This window comes from Tamandua tetradactyla, chromosome 9 (assembly GCF_023851605.1).
Source record: "Tamandua tetradactyla isolate mTamTet1 chromosome 9, mTamTet1.pri, whole genome shotgun sequence".
NCBI lineage: Eukaryota > Metazoa > Chordata > Mammalia > Pilosa > Myrmecophagidae > Tamandua > Tamandua tetradactyla.
The window spans coordinates 92,058,327-92,081,009 of NC_135335.1; the positions used below are offsets into that span (position 1 = coordinate 92,058,327).

Below are 22,683 nucleotides of genomic sequence, written 5' to 3' on the forward strand. Positions count from 1 at the left end.
CGTAAGAAAGAACCTCAGATGAAAGTTAGCTGCCTTTCCTCTGAAAAACTAATGAAATAAATCCCTTTTTATTGAAAGCCAATCTATCCCGTCAGCTAGCAAACTAGAACAGATTTGGTACCAGGAGTGGGGTGCTGTTGCAGTTTACAAATACCAAATATGTTGGAATGGTTTTTTGGATAGCTAAAGGAAAGATTTTGGAGGAACTGTGAAAAGAATGATGGAGAAGTCCTGGAGTGCTTGAAGAGACTGTTGGTGTAAATGGAACCAGTGCCAACCTGGACAGAGGTGAACCCAAAAGGGAAAAATTGGAGTTTGCAGAGTGAGAGAACCATGGAAGCTTGGGTCTGAAGCCAAGAAACCTTGGCCAGGAGAGTGGACCCACCCATATACATGGAGAGGGTGAGTTTACACTGAATGGTGAGGATGAGTCTCACACCTCATCGCAGTGGAAGAATCGTGCAGCCTCAGGCCTTGGAGAAGGTACTGCATGCTCTTTAGCAGACTGGGGAGAGCCTGGCTGCCACCACATGGAGGGGTTGAGCATGTGCCCTGGAAATGGCAGAGAGCCTAGGGGTGGCCCTGATGCTTGAAGAGAGTGGAGCCGAGAAAAAGGTGGTCTCCTCATGGTTCCCCGAGATTGGTTTGGAAAGAGGCCACTGCAGAGGCCCTTGGAAAGGGTGGGGCTGCCACTTTCTAAAACCGAAGGATAAATGACTTTCAGACTTTGAAATCCAATGGTGTTTGCCTGCAGGTTTTCCTTCCAGTTTCTCCCTAGGGATCCTGTGACTGCCCTCCTTTGCATATTGGCATTAGGTAACTTGTTTTGAGATTCCCGGGTCCACAGCCAGAAGAGAATTTTTTGCACCTGTTTTAGATGATGCATGTAGTTGCTAAGTTGACAAGGGGTGGACATGAGGTAGTTAGATTCAGTTGTCAACTTGACCAGGTAAACATGCCTAGTTATGTTGCTGTGGACATGAGCCAATGGTTCGTGAACCTCATCTGTTGGTCATTACATCTGCAGTCTGCTAAGAGGTGTGCCTGCTGCAATGAATGATGTTTGAGTTAATTGGCTGGTGCTTAAATGAGAGAGCTCAACATAGCACAGCCCAAGTAGCTCAGCATACCTCATCTCAGCACTCACAGCTCAGCCCAGGCCTTTAGAGATGCAGAAAGAAATCACCCCAGGGAAAGTTGTTGGAACCCAGAGGCCTAGAGAGAAGGCCAGCAGAGATCACTCTGAGCATTACCACATAAGAAAGAATCTCAGATGAAAGTTAGCTGCCTTTCCTCTGAAGAACTAATAAAATAAATCTCCTTTTATTAAAAGCCAATCTGTTTCTGGTGTGTTGCATTCCAGCAGCTAGCAAACTAAAACACTCCCCTTTTGCACTTGGTTTGTCAGTGACTTCCCACCAAACCAAGGCTGGGATCTCATATAGGGGTGCAGTTCTACTTGGGGATCTATTACAAGCCAAGCAGTAAAGATGCATGTGTGGTTCAGCACCAGAACACTTTGGTTCTGTGACACGGGAAACCCAGGTTTGAATCCTGGTCCACACCAAAGAAAGAAAAGAAGAAAAAAATAAAAAGGAAAATATAGTACTTGAGGGTCTGTTCAAAACTAGGCAGAAAAAGGTGCATAGGTGGTTCCACAGTAGAAAGCTGACTTGTCTTTTGGGAGATCTGGGTTAAAATCCCAGCCAATGCACCAGAGAGAAAAAAAAAAAAAAAAACCCTGCTGCTCTGTTCTACATCTCCCCTCCTCCTGGGAGTAGACCCCCTGGTCTTTGCCCAAACCATGCTCCCATGTCTGCCTTCCTCAGGGGTGGGGAGCAGGTACCATGTACTGAACTAGTGGTTCCCATCCACCAGGAAGCAAGTCCACCATCCTCTAGGCTCCCTGCAGGAACTCCTTGCTAAGGTGCCATGAGGAAAGGCCTCACAAACCTGCTGAATGAGCTGGCCAGAGCACAGGAATTCACTGCTCACTTGGGACCTATGCCCCCCCCACACCACCCCCCCCCGTCTGTCCCAAAGACACTCACGCCCTCTTTCCATCCCAGTCTCTGCTTCACCTACAGAGTCTGTTGTTTATTTATTTATTTTTGACCCTATTCTTGTTGTTTCACAGTGCTTGGGTGAAGTCAGCCCAGCCTACTCCGCCATCTTCCCAGAAGTTCTATTTATTATTATTTTTAAAGTTATCCATACACCATACAACCCATCCAAAGTGAGCCATCAGTGGCTCTTGATACAATCACAAAGTTGTACATTTACCACCACAATCAACTTGAGAACAATTTCATTGCTACAAAAAAAAAAAACCCATACCCTTTATACTCCCTATTATTGATGCTTTGCTTTGTATAGTACATTTGTTAGAGTTGATGAAAGAATATTACAATATTACTGTTAATTATAGTCCTTAGTTCACATTGATTGTATTTTTCCCATATGCTACCTTATTATTAACACCTTGTAATAGTGACATATTTGCTCTACTTCACATAAAAACTTTCTCGTATTTTTTTTATTTTTTTTATTGTTTTACATGGGCAGGCACCGGGAATCGAACCCAGGTCCTCTGGCATGGCAGGCAAGCATTCTTGCCTGCTGAGCCACCGTGGCCCACCCATATTTGTTTCTTATATTTGAACAATTAACCCCAGTCATCATCCACTGCAGTTTTTGCTAGGTTGCAGTCTCATGTTTTATCTTTTAGGTTTCCTTTTTATGACATACACATAACCCCAGACTTCCCCTTTCAACCATATTCTCATTTAGCACCATTAATTATACCTGCAGTATTGTGCTACCATTACCTCTATCCATTTCCAAACAGTTACAGTTGGCTTTATTAAAATTCGTGTACCTTAAGTATCATCAACCCATTCTCTACCCTTTTTCTGTCTCCAAAAAACCAAAGATAATTTTGGTTCTAGTTTGATTTGAGTAACTTCCTTTTAACTTTTGATAAAATACGGACATTGCTAGTTTAAAGAGTTATAGCTATTGAAAGAAACTAAAGTGTTTCTTTCACATGATTCTTGGTTTGTTAGGTTATCCATAAGGAACAGTAGAGTCTCCCTGTATATTTAACAATCTCTGAACTTTGAAATTTTAAGCCATTAGTAGGAATACCTAATAAACTTGGTTATATTGATGGTCTTAATAATTTTATTTTTTGTAGGGATTCTTATGCTAACTATCTGTACAGTTTATATTTAGTGGAGGGTTTCTCAGTCTTGGCATTCATATTTTGGTCTGGATAATGCTTTGTTGGAGGAGGCTTTCATGTGCATTATAGGATGTTTTTGCAGCATCCCTGGCCTCTATCTAGTAGATACTAGTAGTACCCACCCCCTTCCCTGATATAAAAACTAAAAAGCTTTCTAGACATTGGTAAATATTCCCTGGGAATATATAAATCTCCCTAAGATGAGAACCAGTGTTCCATGCAGGAAGTTTTAGCCATTGAAACAAGTGTTAGATCAAGTGTTCCATGAGATCATCTAAATCTAAATGAAAGATTAGAAAGTAAGTTGCCACTTTCTTTGAAAGACATCTTTACCTTCTGGACCATCCCCACAGTGCTTTGTGCTTTTCACTATCATGTCACTTAACATACATATTATAATGGTATCTTTCTGTCCTCCACTATGCGTCTTGAGGATTGGGACTATATAATCATTGTATCTTTCGTGTCTAGCAGGTACTCAGTAAATTAAATTGTTGAATGAATAATTGTATACATAAGTGGTTTTTTTGGTTAATTTTCTAATTATGACAATTTTATACAGCTATAAAATGTGTTGTCCACATACAAGAAAGTCCTCGAAGTCCAGCCGTCCTATGTATGGAGCTGTCACCTCTTTTTTGCACTCACTGATCATTCAGAATGAACCACGATTTGCTATGTTTGGACCAGGTTTGGAAGAATTGAATACATCTTTGGTGTTGAGCTTGATGTCTTCCGAGGAACTTTGCCCAACGGCTGGTTTGCCTCAAAGGCAAATTGATGGTAATTTTCATATTAATCTATAGTACATAATAATTCAGATACTTTGAGCTTGATACTAATGTTGAACAAAAAGTAATTCATTTTAAATTAATTAATTTTGGTGTAATAAAATATAGTAATTTGGTGGATGGGAATCCCCTAGATCCCAATGGACTGAAAGAATTAATTTACTTATAATTAATAAGCAAATAAGGTAATCTTACTCATTCCTCACATTTGTATAATCTATAATTTAAGATTAAATGAAAGTAAATCATGTTTTACAGGATGTTATATAGGGGATATCACATTTACTGTATTTTTTTAAAGAAGGTTATTAGAAAATCACTCAAAGAAAGAACTTTGATATATATTGGCATTTCAATAAACAGCTATATCATCATCTTAATTTTCAAAATAGGGTGTATAATAGAATGTAAATAATAATATAGTCCAGTTTATTTATTCACTTATTGAGAATAGCTAATTGACACTAGGGATACAGAGATTTAAAGCAATAACAAAAAAATATTTGTCTGCACTAAAGACCCCTGGTTAAGGTTAGGAGGCAGGCAAGAATACAAGTAATTAGAATATGATATATTTACTTACTGGGTAGAAAAGTAGGTGTCCAAGAAGGCTCCATAGTGAACTTGATGTCTCACATAAGCCATTAAGATGAGTAGCAGTAAGCCTTAAAAATGTATTCTAGGCTGTGAGAACTACATTTCCAAAAGTGTAAGGATCAGGAGGTGCATGACAAATTTGAGGTAACTCTTTGTGGCAAGAAAGATAATTTATACCATTCTTAAACATTTGAGAAAGACTGAAGGATTTTAAGCAAGAGTGAAGTGATCAGGATTACATTTTAGAAAGATTACTCTGGCTACTGAGTAAAGGGATTAAAGGCAAGGAGACCTATGAAGAGCCATTGTATAGAATACATTTTTGTCATAAACATTGAATAGCATCTCCACGTTAGTGGCAATGGAGAGGAGAGAATGAATGCTGTGGATATAAAATTGATTGAATGTGCATTGGCAGTAATAAGGATGACTCTAGGTTTTAGGTTTGGGTTTCATGTTGGATGATAGTGTCATTTATTAGGATTAGGAAACACAGGAGGGTGAAGAGAAACTTTTTTTTGGGTGTTAGTGAAAGGTTTGCAATTAGTATAGGGAGAATGAAAGCCACTTTTTGAAATATGTTCTCTTCCTCAAATCTGTGGGATATCCAAGAAGAGATGCCTACTAAAAAAATCCATTTGAATGGAAATTTCATGAGGGCAGGAATCTTGTCAGCTTTGTTCTTAGTTGGATCTGTGGTGCCAGGTACATATTAGACTCTCAAAATATAGTTGGTGAATAAATGAATGACTTTATGGATCACTTTCAGTGAATGACTTTAGGGATCACTTTATGGATCCAGATATCAAGAGCAAGATCTGGGTAAGAAATAGAGATGGAGTGTTGTATGGGGTCCATATGGATTTGGAAGCTCCCTAGGATGGAAAGTAAGATTTTGGCCAAGTGCTGAAATCTTCAGGGAATGTTTAGGAAGGAGATGGTCAAAAGGAGATTCATAAGTGACAATGTCAAGGAGAGATAGTGTTGTAGCTGAATGTTGTGTTTTCAGAGAAATGGAGTTTTTTGAGAAGATTGTAGGGTAAAGAAAACACTAATCCTGCCTCATTACCTGAGATATAAGAGAATAAACAATTTTTCTGCTGGAGAGTTTGCTGCAAGAGAAGCCACATCCTAGCCAGGCCATTTTTCAGGTAAAATCATAGATAGAAAGAACACTTTATGAAGCGGTTGAGGATATGAGAAGATTTGCTGACTATGAAATGGAAGTTCCATTCTCCAGACAGTAGCTGGAATGATTGCTAAAAGATGTACATCTAATTATGCTTCAGACCTTGCAGTGTCAGGAAAGAATGGAAGATTGGGTCATTGGTATGGAAGTATATAACAGAATGGGGACCATTTTGGGCTGAGAAAAGACATGTTGAGAGGGTAATCTCTTGGAATTAAGCTCACGAAAACAAGGATCAGAGGCATGGTAAATTTTATTTCTATGATCTTTTATGAATGTTTTTGCACAAGATCTAGTGGCCAGAGGACTAGGGTTACTTGGCCTGGGATGGTGACTTTCTCAGCAACTGAGATCTCTATATGTTTGTTACTGGGGTGGTGATACGGATGGCCATGGTATGGTATATTTAAACAACTAGATTTTTTTATAATGCAGGGTTTAGGGTGTGAAAGTCTGACATTGTCTCTAATAAGCTGAGTAGGACCAGATAATATTAAGGTTTTGTTTCTTTATATCAAGAGCAGTGGTTTTGAAGGACTTTAAGAAGGGAAGACACATACAGTAGATAGGTATTTTTGGGCATTCTCTCTCCTGCTGTCAGAAAAATGGATAATAGGGAGCAAGAGTGAATATAGGAGACTTATTAGAAGTGGTTGCAAAAGTCAAGGTGAGAGATCATGGCAGTTTGGACTAAGAATGGAGAGAAATAGAGAAATCTAAGGGGACATTTATACAGCAAAAAGAAATGGAGCCATGAAGCATGGAAGGGTCTGTCGAGGAAGTAAGGGGAAAAAGGTTCCCTGAGTATTAACAAAGCCAAAGGAGGGAAGAAATTAAGAAAGAACAAAGAGTGTTGGAAGTTTTAAATTTAAGTAGTAAGAAGCTGATTTTTAGCACCTGTTATTTACCAGTCATTGTACTAGGAGTTTTACATATATTATCTGATTTAATCCTCATAGCAACCCTAAGAAGTATGTATTATTTCTATTTTTTTAGATGTCAGAACTGAGGCTCACAAAAACATGGCTAGTTAAGTAGTGAAGTCAAGATTCTAACCAAAGTCTGTCTAATTCTAAATTTCAGTATCTGCTTTATTTCTTCAACTTTCTAAGGTACTATTGGTGACTCCCCTTCAATTTAAAACCATCTTTTCAGAGGTAAAAAAGGCATTTTATTGAATGTATATACATGAATTATAAAATTAAGGTGAAACATAATAAGAAAATAAGTCTTCGTTTTGAGGATGAATACTAGTAGCTGCCAGGATTCAGCTCCCACTGGTACAGTGTTAGTGATGGTGATATAAAAAAAAAATCCTAAAAGCCAGGCAATTCTTTGGTCTCCATAATTTTAATTTCTTTGTCTCCATTCATATTTTTAATTTTCATGTGAATTAAAATTGTATACAGCACCTTTTCTTTAACACACACATTGCATTCTATTCCAAATAGATATAATTTGTCATAGAAGGGTATTTTTATTTGCTCTTTTTGTTTTCACTGAGTATTTTCAGTCTGATCTTTTTTGTCTTTATTAATGACTTGTATTGATAGTATACTTTTTCTCCTTTAGGTATTGGATCAGGTGTCAGTTTTCAGTTGGGCAACCAACATAAATTCAACATCCTGATATTATATTCAACTACCAGGTAAGGTTACTTATTTGGTGGCCTGCCTGAACTATCAGGACTGGGTCATATTAGGGGGGTGGAGCCTGTTTAGTGTCTGTTTATGTTCTGTATTTATACTTTTCTTATAGAAAGGAAAGAGATAGAGCAAGGGAAGAGCACACAAGTGCAGTTAACAAGATATTCAGTCTACAGAATGAAGGGGATGATCAACAAGGAAGTCGATACAGTGTGATTCCACAAATTCAGAAAGTATGTGAAGTTGTGGATGGATTTATCTATGTTGCAAATGCTGAAGCCCATAAAAGTGAGTATTCTCATCTTTTCTTTTTTTTTTAATTTTCTTTTAGAAAGCAATATTGTTTCTTTGTTTTCAAAACAAATAAGAAAATACATTTTAGTCTTTACTGTGGTTTTGTTAATGATACAAAGTAGTGAGTTCTTTATCTGATGCAGTCAAGTGACCAATTCCTGAGACACTGGGATTTTGGAGAGAGAAAGAGTTTAAAGCAAGAGATCAGATGGCCTGCTGGCCTAAAACGGTTTCCATAAGGAGACAAGGTTAAAGAATACAAGGTCTTTATGGATTCTAAGGAGATCACATTTTTATGGATTCAAACAAGGGGAGATGGAGTCATTACCATCGCTATAACAAGTACAAACAGGAAGGATGGAGATGTGGTTATTCCCATCTTCATAACAAGTATAGGCAGAAACAATTTACAAACAAATGTAAAGGAATGGAACTTTTCTAGACTCAAGTCAGTGGTTAGTTCTAAGCTGAATTCAAGTTCCTGCATTAGCATTAGAGGGTTGCCCTCGTGATTATAACTTTCTAAAGTGAAGAAAAAAATGGATAATGTGAATAAAAGTGAGGGTTAGTCACCAGCTTCTTACAATCACAGAGTTACAAGATGAAAGCTGGACAGTTATACAGTCATTATCAAAGATCAAGGCAGGGTGCAAGGTGGTTCAATGGTAGAATACTTGCCTTTCATGTTGGAGACCCGGATTCAATTTTTAGACCATGTACCCCCCTCCAAAAAAATAAAGATCAAGGCAACTGGATTATAGTTCAGCATTTCAGTTATTTCCTTCTGGCTATTCTAAAACACTAGAGGGTAAAAAGAAAAATCTATATAATGATTCAGTATTCATAATCATTTGTTAAATCCTTACTTCTTGATTATAATTTCTTAAGAATGTGATGGTTAATTATATCAGTGTCATGCTATGATCATTATTGTTAGTAGCAGGTTCTCAAATCTTGTATATTAGGATAACCTGGGAAGCTCATTAAACATACAGCTGCTTATTCTTATCTTTGTAGATTGTGATTCATACTTTTTGAGTTGTATCTTTGACATCTGCTTTATATTAACATCCAAGGAGTTCTGATGTATAACGAAGTTTGACACTAAAACTGTCCATTATCTGATAGGTGTTTTTGACCAAGAGGGAGGAGAAGAGACCAAAACTGGATCAAAGGAGCTTTATTGCTAGGCTATGCGTAGGCCGGCTGAAGTCCAAGATGGTGACAGCCCCGAGCAGGGGAAGGGGTACAGGTTATGTAGGATGGTTGGCTGGAAATAGGGAGAGGAAAGTGGTGGATTTTCATTGTCTAGTTTGGATGAAGGAAATTGGCATGTTCTCATTGGTTGGTTTAGAAGTGGAGGGCTAAGCAAAAGTTGGCAGCTTTTCATTGGCAAGGTTTAAAATTTAAATGCCACTGTAGTCATGTAGGGTTGCAACTGGCAAAGGGCAGATGTTGGGTAAGGGGAGCCTATCTCAATATTACAGCAGCCAGTGGGCAAGAGAGCGTGAGCTGGGGTGGGCTCGGTGGGTTTCCTGGAAATCATGGGTGGGGGAAGTTTCTTGGAATATTTGCTAGGGGTTGGTCACATCATGGGGGAAAGGGTTCTGCCTAACATTATCTTTATTGTATGCTTCTGCATTTTTTGTGTTGATGTTGTTTGCTTCTTGTTCTATTCAAGTAATTTATGCAGAAAAGTTTGACCTTTTTCTCTTGGTTTTAATTGTCAAAATGATAAAGAGGTAAGTTTCGTGGAGTGTTTACCTTAATTAAGTAGATTAGCTAAGAACACTCTCCAGATATTCTGAATAATTACCCTATAGGTTTGAAATCTAAATATTGTTTGGCCACAAGCCAGTATTGTAATTTCTATTTCTTTAAATACTTTGTGAGTAGAGGTAACTCTAATATAACTATAGTATAATTAACTATAATAGATATATGTATATATGTATATACATGTTCTTCATATGTAATACACTGGTTTGAATTCCACTGAGTTTATTTTGCCTATGACCTATTAGGCATGGAAACAACGATACTTTGAAAATATGGGAAAATTTTTCAAAAGAATAAAACGCAAATTGCTTTCTATTGTTATGGGGCTAGCTATAAAAAGAAAAATTAGAAGCAAAATAAACAACTACTTGTTGAGTTCCTTCTAAGGCCAGGCACTGTATTAAGTGCTAAGAGAACAGTTAGGAACTAAAACATGTAACCCTTACTTTTATCGCGTTTTCCGGTCTGCCCCCTGTATCCCATATAAAACAAACAGAAAAAAAAAAAAAAACACACAAGACAGGAGGAGAATCTGCATGCATCTGCGCTTACCCACTGCCTCTACTTGAGTACTCTTGAGAAAGAATAGTAGTAGGGAAGGAGACCTCTAAGTGGTCTCCTGGGTGGTACAGGCATGCATGTGATAATCAACTGCCAGTGGGGAATGGGCATGACATTTTCCTGTTTTCAGTTTCTTTTTTCATCTGAAGCCAGTGCTCTCTGCTTCTGTGGGTGGGTAAGCAACTCTTCAGCTCCCTGGCTCCAGGCTTCAAAACACAGGAAAATTACTGTTGGAGAAGGGAAGAAGCAAGGGCTATCTGTTCCTGAGGAAGGAATCCTGCTTTTGCAAGAATTCTGCACTGATACAAATTAGGGTTTGCTGACTCTGGAGGAAAAGCAGGAAATTTGCACCTTCCCACCAATATAAGGAAGGTTTCAGCAGTCACACTGGAGAAGAGAAGGGACACTATGAAAGCCCCCACTAGTGACACTGAGTGGACAGGGTTTGCCTCAGACTGAGACTGGAGCAAGTAAGAAATATCCTTGTCCCTACCAGGAGCCTTGTACCCAGTAATAAGCAATACCAATATTCTCTGAGGGTTCGGGAAAAGCATGGAGGAAGTCTTGTAGACCATATAATCTCTGTCACAACTACTCATCTTTGCTGTTACACTGTAAAAGCAGACCAAGAAAATATGTATATTAATAAGCATGTATTTTTTTCAGTTGGACTTTGTTTATGAAAATAGATGGCTGTCTCTCAGAACATAGTATGTTGATCTCTGGTTTAACTTAATTATAATTGGAAGCCAAAAGGTGAAGTGAGAGTAAATGGGTAAGAAGAAATTTTTGATTAGATAATGACCAAAGTTATTTCAAAATTACTAAAAAACAATGAACCACAGATCCAAGATGCTCTGAGAATCCTAAACATGATAAATACAAAAAAAAAAAAAATAGATGTAGGCACGTCATAGTCCACTTATGCAAACCAGTGATAAAGAGAATATCTTGAAGGCATCCAGAGAAAAGAATGAAACATTATACTTAGAGAAAAAAAGAAAAGAATGATAGTAGAGGTCCTAACAGACCTGCTGCAAGTTTGAAAACAAAGGAGGAGAAATCTTTAAAGTACTACAAAGAAAAAAATCTTATAATTCAGCAAAAATATATTTCAAAAATGAAGGTAAAATTAAGACTTTTCCAGACAAACCAAAGCTGAGAAAATGTTTTGCCAATAGACGTAGAAGAGGTATTAAAGGAACTTCTTCAGGTAGAGAATATGATATCAGACGGAAATCTGAATTTATAAAAAGAAATGAAGATATGTAGAATGGAATGATTTCTAAATGTTGTATTAGTTAATTTTTTTTAATTAATAAAAAAAAAAGAAAAGAAATGAAGAGCCCTGGGATAGAAACAATATAGCTAAATAAAAAATATTTTTTTTCTAACTTTAATCTCTGTAAAATTAAGAAAGAAAATATTGTAACAATATATTATAGCCATACAACATTTTTAAGTAAAATATAATTATAGAACACAGCATGGAAGGTAGGAAATGAAAGTGTATTTGAAAGTTCTTCCATATATAAAATGTTATATTATTATTTGAGCCTAGACTGTTATAAGTCAAAAACACATATTTAAAATCCTAGATCACTCACTAAAAACAGTGTAACAGAGGTATAACTACATAAACCAGTAGTAGGGATAAAAAGCAATCATTAAAAAACTCAATCTAAATGAAGGCAAGAAAGGAGGGAAAAATGTACAAAGGCCAGATGGGACAGGGTATATGGTAGGTTTAAACCCACATATTAATAATTACACTAGATATTTGTTAGTTTTCTATTGATATAGCACATCTACCATGTTCATGGATTAAGAGACTCAATATTGTTAAGATGTCAGTTTTTAACAATTATATCTGTAGGTTCAGCATCATTTCAGAATTCCTCCTTAGGCCTATTTTGTAGAGTTTCATAAGGTGATTCTAAAATTTAAATGGAAATTCAGGCTACAAAATAGCTAAAACTAGTTTGAAAAAAGAAAAACAAAGTTGAAGCATTTGTACTATCTAATTATAGAACTAACTGTAAAGCTACACTAATGAAGTCAGTGTAGTACTGGCATAGGAATAGATATAAAGATCAATCAGAATGGTAAATCTAGAAGTAGAAACAAACATATATGGTCGATTGTTTTTCAGCAAATATGCCAACGTAATTCAACAGTAAAAGGATAATCTATCCAACAAATAGTGCTAGAACAAGTGGTAATATATATGCAAAAGAACCTTGACCCTTACCTTATACCATATACAAAAATTAACTCAAAATCCATCATAGATGTACTAGAGAGAGCTATAACATAAAACTTCTAGAAGAAAACATAGGAGAAAGTCTCTTTTACTTTGGGTTTTGCAAAGATTTCTTCAGACACAAAAACATCAAATCATAAAAGAATTGATAATTTGTACATCAAAATTAAAATCTGTTCAAGAAAACTGTTAGAATCATAAGACTGGCAACCTGGACGAAAGTATTCACAAACCACAGTCTGTTAAAGAACTTGTATTTAGGACATGTAAAGAACTATTACAAGTCAATAATTAGGAGACAAACCTAATTTAAATATGACAAAATGTTTGAGTCTAACAGGTAATAACAGAATTCTGGATCCAATAAAACACAGTTCAAAATTGTTCATGGAGAAAACCATAAGGCAGGCAGCTCATTACTGGGTTTATAAGTAATTTTGCCATATTGAAGGTGAACATGATTAAAAGAGGTTATATAGACCAATTAACACTACAAATATAAAAAAGTTCTGGCAAGAACTACTTCAAAGGTATGAATCTTGCACAAAAAGTTTATAATACTGGAGTATAGGGGGGAAACTACTGTTGCATGCTATGAGCTACTTTTAACAGGGAGACATCAAACAGTACCACAGCAATACCAGGAGTAAATAATTGGAGGGGAAGGACAAGAATTAAGGGGAGATTTGGATTTTCTATTTGGTGAGGGTATGTTTATCGGTTATTTTTCTCTTTGGAGCAATGGAAATTTTCTAAAGTTAAGAGTGTTGATGATTGCACAACCAAGTGAGGAAAGGCCCTGGCACTCAAGGCCTCAGTGATGTGACTTCAGTTTATCCTTTTTTAAAATATTTTTATTGACTTATCTTCACATACAGTCCAGTATCATCACATACTTGTGTATTCATCATCATGATCATTTTGGAACATTTGCATTACTCCAGAAAAAGAAATAAAAAGAAAAAAAAATAATTCATCCATCCCATACCTCTTATCTCTCCCTCTCATTGACCCATAGTATTTCAGTCTACCCATTTTTTTACCCTTATCTCCCCTATTATTTATGTATTTATTTTTCTCAGGGCATTGCATGGCCTGAGTGCATGGAAGCCCTGCTTCAGGTTCCTTCCCTTTCATGACAAGTTTGAATTTATAAGGTATAGTCACACAAACACGTGACTCCAATGCCTGTGAGTTTTTCTATGCCATTTATTTTAGACATATCAAAAGCACTTAATATATGCTTGTTTAATGAATCAGGACATTGGGCTACTTACCTAAAAGAGCAATGAAAAACTTCTTTTTACATTATTACTCATTATTAAGGGTATGGAATATAACACTAAAGAGAGAGAAAAAGAGTGTGGAAGTAAAAAGGGGGGAAGAAAATTGGGGATTATAAATGGAAACAAATGTATACCACATAATCCCAGTGCTCTCAAACTTCATAGTGCTGAGATTTATTATAAATTTCTGAAATGAAAGCCTTTGAAATAAGGGATAGTGACAACTATAGATTTGTGAGAGGAACATGCTTAAGCCAAAGCAATTTTGCTTTTGAACTATGCAGACATCTGAATGGTACTCTGTATTTTTCCCACTCTAGCCATTTGAAATATTACCTTTACAAAACTACTTAATTTGATTTTAGGACAGATCAATGATTGAACACAGCAGTTGAGGCAGTTTGATATGTAGAGATCCTGGTAATTTATTTGTTTCCTTGATTCCTCAGTGTTTTTTGTTTCATTTTGTTTTTCTTTTTTAATCATTACAACTAATCTAAATCAAGGCTTTGATTTCCTTAGGACATGAATGGCAAGATGAATTTTCTCATATAATGGCAATGACAGATCCAGCTTTTGGATCTTCAGGAAGACCAATGCTAGTTTTATCTTGTATTTCTCAAGCGGATGTAAAAAGAATGCCCTGTTTTTATTTGGCCCATGAACTGCATTTGAATCTTCTAAACCACCCATGGATGGTAAGATCATAACATCTCTGAAGAGAAAAATCTTGAACTTCATTTTATTTTTACTCTATTTTATATTTTTAAAAATTCTATTCATCCTCACTTTAATAAAATAGCATTCTAAAGTCAGTTTTAATGCTTAAGTGGTGGGAGATATTTGATTGATATCAATAATTATCATGTGATCACTTGCTCCCTCTTGCCTGTTCTGTATGGAAAAAGTGAAATAGCATTTATGGATTTTTTTTTTATGCCACTAACATGGACTTTTCCACATTAATGTACTGTGTATTAAGGGCTATCAAAAATATAGATCCCATCTTAGGGTTTCTTGCTTTCCAGACTTTGTTTATGGAATCCTTTCTTCAAATGAAATCTTACATGAAAGTCTGTGGGTAAAAAAGGTAAAGAAAAATTAAAATTGGAAATACTTTGAAAAAGAGGATTTTCTTCCTGTTCCCCATCTTTCCCTTGGAGCACCAGAGGCTCTTTTGAAAGCTCTTGATAAAGGCGTATGCTCATGAGTGGTGGGAGTTTTTTAGCTTTACTGTTAGGAGTGATAGACTCGAAGACACATTTTTTGCAACATTATGTCACGTTTATCAACTGACTAGCTTTGTTCATCCAAATATACCTTCATTTTCAAAGTGGATCCTTTGGAGGAATTTTTTTCCCCGAATATAATTCAAGCAAGTCATGGAATTTTGTTGCTTCTCCCATTTCCAAAGCCAAGTTCCAAGATCAGTAACAAGTCTCATATTGGTAAAAATCATAAGACATAAGAGAAGTTCATATTTTTAATCTAAGCTATGGAAGGTAAAACTTTAGTGACTTGCCTAAAGCTTATTGAGATTTTTAAAATTCTATTCTTAATATCTAGAAGAATCTCTTCTAATCTCATAAGGGCTTGAACTCAGTTTCTTACTGACAACATTCTTTCTTTTCTGTTTATAGGTCCAGGATACAGAGGCTGAAACTCTAACTGGTTTTCTGAATGGTATTGAGTGGATTCTTGAAGAAGTAGAATCTAAGCATGCAAGATGATCTTTCTTTTGGACCTTGGGAACTGAAAGCATTTGAAGTTTTTTATTAATGTCATGATGTGAATATTTTCTCAGGTCGGCTCACTTTGTCCTGCCTTTTTGCAGGTGGGTTTTATGTTGGACAACTGTAGCTAATCCATTTTCCATATTATTTTTTATTTTTACCTTAAATCAATTATAAGAAAAGAGTTTAAGCACTAGCATTTACCCCCTAAATTAACCTTTAAATTTTTTTGATAACTTTTATATTTTCTATTTTAAAACATTAAATTCTAGAAAAATTGGTTTTATGCATCGCTCATTGTTTATGTTTTATTCTTTTTGGTTCAAAGATTGCCCTATTGGAGAATAGCGAATTTGCTAAGCTTTCTTTCCATAGTGTCTTTCCAAAGGTCTAGAATTGGTATGCAGGAAAGATATTTTTATCTATTTATAATAAATACACTGTTGAAAGACTGAAATAGTAATTGAAATTGCATTTAATATTATGACAATGCAACCTCTGTTTTTTTCTGAAATAGTAGGAAACAAGTTTATATCATTGAATATTACTTAAGTGAAAATAACTTTTCCTGAAATCCCTGCTATTTTAAAATAAGTTTGAAAGCCCATCAGGTGCTAAAGCCAGATCCTATTCCATGAGGCATTCCAGAGGCTAGTTCCTATCATATGACAGAAAGTTTGTAACATTATACATATATTTGTATATTATCTCTTTTAGGTGAGTGCCGTTACTATCATGGCCTTTTTATTAATGAGCTTGAATTTTTCCTGGTGAGTTAGGGGTTAGGAGGACTTTGAGGAAAACCTGTGGACATGTAGCATCACACGTTAGAATGTTCACTTAGATACTTGTGATTTTACTATGGTAAGGCATTATTTCTAATAATCCCAAATTATAATGGAACAGTGGTTTACAACATAGGGTATAACACAGCTCTTTCAGCTTTCCAGTGTTATAATTAAAGAAAGTATTATCTTGATTAATGGAGAAAATGGAAAATTGACATATTTTAAAATTAAGCCCTAAGTCACCAGATTAAAATTATTTCCTTGTGTCCTTTTTTATAGTACATTCCAGTATTTATAATTTACAATTTAGATTTATTTTCAGTTTTTAATTTTCTGCAATGGCTCAAATCTTTTTTTTTTTCATACTATATACTATGAAACTTGGATCTCTTTTATATTAATTCATTTTTAGTGGTCTTTTCCCAGTCTCACTTGTATTTGGATTGCTGCATGTCTTGAAGTTCTTTCCCCTCATGACTGTTTGTGGCATATTATATGAATTAATGGGGTCTGCACTTTCTTGCTGTCTTTGACAAGTCCATGGGTCCTTTACATTTTAGATTTTTTGCTGCTTAACACTGTAGGGAGTAAGAGGACATTTTCAAAAATACAAATTATGGGGATGCTGCAAAATTTACAGTGTCTTTCATTATTGGAGCTGGGACTAAATTCTAACCTGTCAGGCAACTTTCAAAATACTTTATATTAAATAAACTTTAAATCTTAGAAAAGCCCTGCAAGGTTGGTGGTATTATCCCCATTTTGTAGATGAAGAAGTTAAGACACAGAGAAGTTAAGTAGAATTCTTTAATAAACCAAGTCAATTTCATGGTGTGACTAGTGAAAGGACATTAGATGTAGAATCTGAAAACCCCATACCTAAGCCAATAAGCCACCTACAAGCCATTTCAGTGACTAACTAAGAAATCAGTATTTCTGGCCTCTATTTTGGCTCACTAAATCCTCATCAGTGTTATATCAGTAATTACTAGGGAGGAAATAAAGCAGTGTATGTGTACAACCTCTGGAGTTGAGAATAACCTAATTCAAATTCTGACTGCCAATTTCTTAGCTATATGGCCAGGGCAAGTCTCTTAATTTTTGAGTTTCAGTTTCCTTATGTACAGAGTGAAGATAATTATGTCTACCTTGAATTTTAGGCTTGACTTTATGAAAAACTGGATGTTAGCATCTGGGCAAGTAACTGCTTATGTGTGTAGGACTCACCTAAAGCACTAAAAGCCCTAAGTTTTATGAATTTTTCAATGCCATTCTCTTCTTTGATTATCCTTACATCTGATAGCTATTTTACAGTTATGTTTAGCTGGTATTATGAAAATTAAGTGTCAAGTTTCCATCAGTCAAACACTGTCTCCACTATTGAAAAGTAAATGTGCTTTTTCTATGTTGTGTTAAGAGCAACATGTGTTTATTAGTAAATGGATATTATTTTGTAATGGTCTTAGGCTACCTGTCACTTTGTAGAAATCATGGAAGTCCTTGTTTAATCTATTGAGTTATTCAGTATTCCAGTTGCAATTAAAATAAGCATAAAGGAATATTTGTTTTACTTAATGATAAGAAAAAATATGTAATGGTCTATTTTACTGTCAGACTAATTTTCCTAAACCATGAGATTGATGTCATTCCTCTGAGAAACTTTTAATTGCTTATCATTATCTCTGGGATAAAGATTGAAATGTCTATCCCAACACCATCAGCTTGGCCAATCTTTCATCTACTTTTCCAGTTATATTTCTACTTTCTCTCTCACTTGAAATCTCTATTCCAGCAAGCAACAAGCCCCCCTTTCATTTGCTAAGGTATATTTACACCCCATAAAATGATAAAATGCACAGATGTTATGTGAATAATTTGATGAGTTTTGGAAAAAGTATACACCTATGTAATTATGACAAAAATTGTGATAAAGGAGATTTTCATTACCCTCAGAAAGTTCTTCCAATCCCTTTTCAATCAATCCTGAACCTCCCTCACCCAAGAACCACCATTCTCATTTTGTCATTGTAAATTAGTTTAGCCTATCTTTGAATTCCATGTAAATGAAATCATAAAGGATAGTGTTATTTGATGTTTCTGAGATTTACAGTGCCTATATTATAATTCCATTTTTATTGCTGAATAGTATTTATTGTATGACTGACTATATCAAAATATATTCATCATTCACCTCCTAATGGATATTTGTGTTGTTTCTAATTTTGGATTGTGATGAATAAAGTTGCTATGAGCATTCTTCTACAGATCCTTTTGTGGACCTCTACTTTCATTTATATTGGGTAAATACCTAAGAGTAGAATTGCTGTGTCAAAAGATAGGTATATTTAACTTTATTAAAAACTGTCAAATGTTTTTCCAAACAGTTGTGTCATTTTACATTCCCACTAAAAATAAGTGATAATTCAAGTTATTCCATATCCCTCCAACAGTTGGTATTGTTAAGCTTTGTAATTGTGTTTTAATTTGTATATACCTGAGGATTAATGATGCTGAACACCCCTTTCTGTGTTTTTGACCATTAGTAAATATATCTTCATCTTTTAGTATCTTTTGAAGGCTTTGCCTATTTTCAAATTTGTTTTGGATTCTGGAATCCTCTCACTCACCCTTCCCTTTGCATTGTCACCTTTCTTATCCAGGTTGGACTCTGATATACTGTCCCATGCCATCCCCACTTTGGAAGTTATATTCACCTCTCTTGGGCTCTAACACTTCATGATTAGCTATTGTCCATATTGACACCCTCCGTAGCCCTCTTGGACCCTGAAACTCCATGTCAAGGTCCCCTCCTCATGGATGCCCACCTTGCTTTGCTCCACCTAATAGCTTTAGGACTAAATTTTTCTGAAAAGGAAGGGAAGGAAAGAGGAAAAGGGAGAGTCTGTTTAGAATTTTTGAATTTATGGTTGTTCCACCCCAACCAAACCCTGAGACCAAAGAACATGCCAAACAGAAAATTACCCATTAATTTTTAAAAAAATTTTTATTAATTAAAAAAACTTATAAGAAAGAACCACAAACATTACCAACACATACACTCAACAGTTCACATCATCACATAGTTGCATATTCATCATCATCATCATTTCCCAGAACATTTGCATCAATTCAGAAAAAGAAATAAAAAGACAACAGAAAAATAAAAACAGAAAAAAAATTTTACATACCGTACTCCATACCCCTCCCTTTCATTGATCACTAGCATTTCAAACTAAATTTATATTAACATTTGTTCCCCCTATTATTTATTTTTATTCCATATGTTCTACTCATCTGTTAACAAGGTAGATAAAAGGAGCATCAGACACAAGGTTTTCACAATCACACAGTCACATTGTGAAAGCTATATCATTATGCAATCATCATCAAGAAACATGGCTACTGGAACACAGCTCTACATTTTCAGGCAGCTCCTTTCAGCCTCTCCGTTACATCTTGAATAACAAGGTGATATCTACTTAATGCATAAGAATAACCTCCAGGATAACCTCTCAACTCTGTTTGGAATCTCTCAGCCATTGACACTTTGTCTCATTTCACTCTTCCCCCTTTTGGTTGGGAAGGTTTTCTCAATCCCTTGATGCTGGGTCTCAGCTCATTCTAGAGTTTTTCTCAATCCCTTGATGCTGAATTTCAGCTCATTCTGGGATTTCTGTCCCACGTGGCCAGGAAGATCCACACCCCTGAGAGTCATGTCCCACATAGACAGGGGGAGGGTGGTGAGTTTGCTTGCTGTGTTGGCTGGAGAGAGAGGCCACATCTGAGCAACAAAAGAGGTTCTATTGGGGGTGACTCTTAGGCCTAATTTTAAGTAGGCTTGACCTATCCCCTGTGGGGTTAAGTTTCATATGAACAAACCCCAAGACTGGGGGCTTAGCCTATAGCTTTGGTTGCCTACACTGCTTATGAGAATATCAAGAATTCAACTTGGGGAAGTTGAGTTTTCCCCCATTCTCACCCTTCCCTGAAGGGGACTTTGCAAATAATTTTCCACTCACTGATCAAATCACTCTGGGATTCATCAGGGCCATCACCTGGACAAACCAACAAAATCTCATGTCCTATACAAAGTTCCATGTACTTAAGGTGTTCAACCAACTATCAACATAAGTCATATTAGGAGATGCACTAGTCAAAGTATAAATTTGTAACAAATAAACATTTTTTTGCTTTAGTCTCACACATAAGTTGAAATTTTAAAATATTATTTACCATCTATATTCAGCACAATGCAATAATGACATTCTTTTGTCCTTCCTCATGCAAAAACATTTTTTAAATTTGTACATTTAGTCACTATCATTATACACTAGGCATTCCTAGATTATACCATCTCAATCTTTATCATCTTTCTTTGTGATTTCATTTATGCCCCAGCCCTCCTCCCTCTATCATTCTCATATGCAGCTTCATTCAGTGTTTTAGCATGATTGTATTACAGATAGGTAATATTGGGCTGTCCATTTCTGACTTTTTATATTCAGTCCTGTTGCACAATCTGTATCCCTTCAGCTCCAATTACCCCATATCTTACCCTATTTCTATCTCCTGATGGTCTCTGTTACCAATGAAATACTCCAAGTTTATTCACTAATGTCAGTTCATATCAGTGAGACCATACAGTATTTGTCCTTTTGTTTCTGGCTAGTCACACTCAGCATAATGTCCTTAAGGTCTATTCATGTTGTTACATACTTCATAAGTTCATTCTGTCTTACAGCTGCATAATATTCCATCTTATGTAAATGCCACAGTTTGTTTAGCCCAACTGTCTGTTGATGGACATTTTGGCTGCTTCCTTCTCTTGGTAATTGTAAATAATACCACTATAAACATTGGTGAGTAAATGTCCATTTGTGTCCTTGACCTCATGTCCTTTGAGTAGAGACAGCATATAGATGGGTCCTGTTTTTTAATCCATCCATTAACATTCAGTGTTATTACTACATGGGTAGTACTTCTACTATTTTGCCTTCTGGATTTTATATGTCATATCTAATTTTCCTTCTTTTTACCTTTACTCATAGTCTTCCTTTCTACATTGTTCTCCACACCTCTCTCTCCTGTCTTCATATCTATCTCTAGTGCTCCCTTTAATATTTCTTGCAGAGCTGGTCTCTTGGTCACAAATTCTCTCAGTGATTTTTTGTCTGAAAATGTTTTAATTTCTCCTTCATTTTTGAAGGACAGTTTTGCTGGATATAGAATTCTTGGTTGGCAGTTTTTCTCTTTTAGTAATTTAAATATATCATCCCACTGTCTTCTTGCTTCCATGGTTTCTGCTGAGAGATCTGTGCAAAGTCTTATTGGGTTTCCCTTGTAAGTGATGGGTTGCTTTTCTCTTGCTGCTTTCAGGATCCTCTCTTTCTCTTTGACCTCTGACATTATGATTAGTAAATGTCTTGGAGTATGTCTATTTGGATCTATTCTCTTTGGGGTATGCTACACTTCTTGGAGCTGTAATTTTAAGTCTTTCATAAGAGTTGGGAAATTTTCTGTGATAATTTCCTCCGTTAGTTTTTCTCCTCCTTTTCCCTTCTGTTCTCCTTCTGGGATACCCACAACACGTATATTTGTGTGCTTCATATTGTCTTTTAATTCCCTGAGACTCTGCTCATATTTTTCCATTTTTTTTCCCTATATTTTCTTTTTCTTGCCAGATTTCAGATGTCCTATCCCCCAGTTCACTAATCCTGTGTTCTGTCTCTCAAAATCTAACATGGTAGGTTTCCATTGTTTTTTTTCATCTCTTCTACGCCTTTAATTCCCATAAGTTCTGTGATTTGTTTTTTCAGACTTTCAATTTCTTCTTTTTCTTCATTCCTTGCCTTCTTTATGTCCTCCCTTAATTCATTGATTTGGTTTTTGATGAGGTTTCCCATGTCTGTTCGTATATTCTGAATTAATTGTTTCAGCCCCTGTATCTCATTTGAATTGTTGGTTTGTTCCTTTGATTGGACCATATCTTCAATTTTCCTAGTGTGATTGGTTATTTTTTGCTGGCATCTAGCCATTTAATTACCTTAATTAGTTTATTCTGGAGATTGCTTTCACTTCTTTTACCTAGGGTTTTCTTGCTGGGTGAATTTGTTGTCTATCTGTTCTTTGACATTCGGTTCAGCTTTATCTGGACCTCTAGCTTAAGTTTTGTTTAACAGAGGAGAATTTTTCAGTTCTTGTTTTCTTGTTTCTTGCCCTGCCTGTATGGTGCCTTTTCCCCCCTACCCTTAGGAGGGTCTACTTAGATATTATAGACCCCAGCTGGATTTTCCAAGACCAAACTGGCCTCCTATCAGGAGGAAAGAGTCACCTGCATCGGTTTTCCCTGAGGGTGAGACCCAGCAGGTTGAAAGACTTTCCTGTGAAGTCTCTGGACTTTGATTTTCTTATCCTGCCCAGTATGTGGTGCTTGTCTGCCTGCAGGTCCCACCAGCATAAGATGATGTGGTACCTTTAACTTTGGTGGACTCTCCCTGCTGGGGGCGTGGTGG

At 36.0% G+C, this 22,683-nt stretch overlaps 1 protein-coding gene across 1 annotated transcript in view; it reads left to right on the forward strand.

The window, feature by feature from the left end:
- Window positions 1-18,640, forward strand: part of FBXO4 (F-box protein 4) — a 38,330-nt gene extending 19,690 nt beyond the window's left edge. The window contains exons 3-7 of the mRNA XM_077117074.1: window positions 3,807-4,027; window positions 7,394-7,469; window positions 7,580-7,755; window positions 14,173-14,348; window positions 15,291-18,640. Coding sequence (XP_076973189.1) covers window positions 3,807-4,027; window positions 7,394-7,469; window positions 7,580-7,755; window positions 14,173-14,348; window positions 15,291-15,380 — 739 coding nt within the window. The 3' untranslated portion in view covers window positions 15,381-18,640. The remainder of the gene's footprint in view (window positions 1-3,806; window positions 4,028-7,393; window positions 7,470-7,579; window positions 7,756-14,172; window positions 14,349-15,290) is intronic.
- The last annotated feature ends 4,043 nt before the right edge of the window (window positions 18,641-22,683 follow it).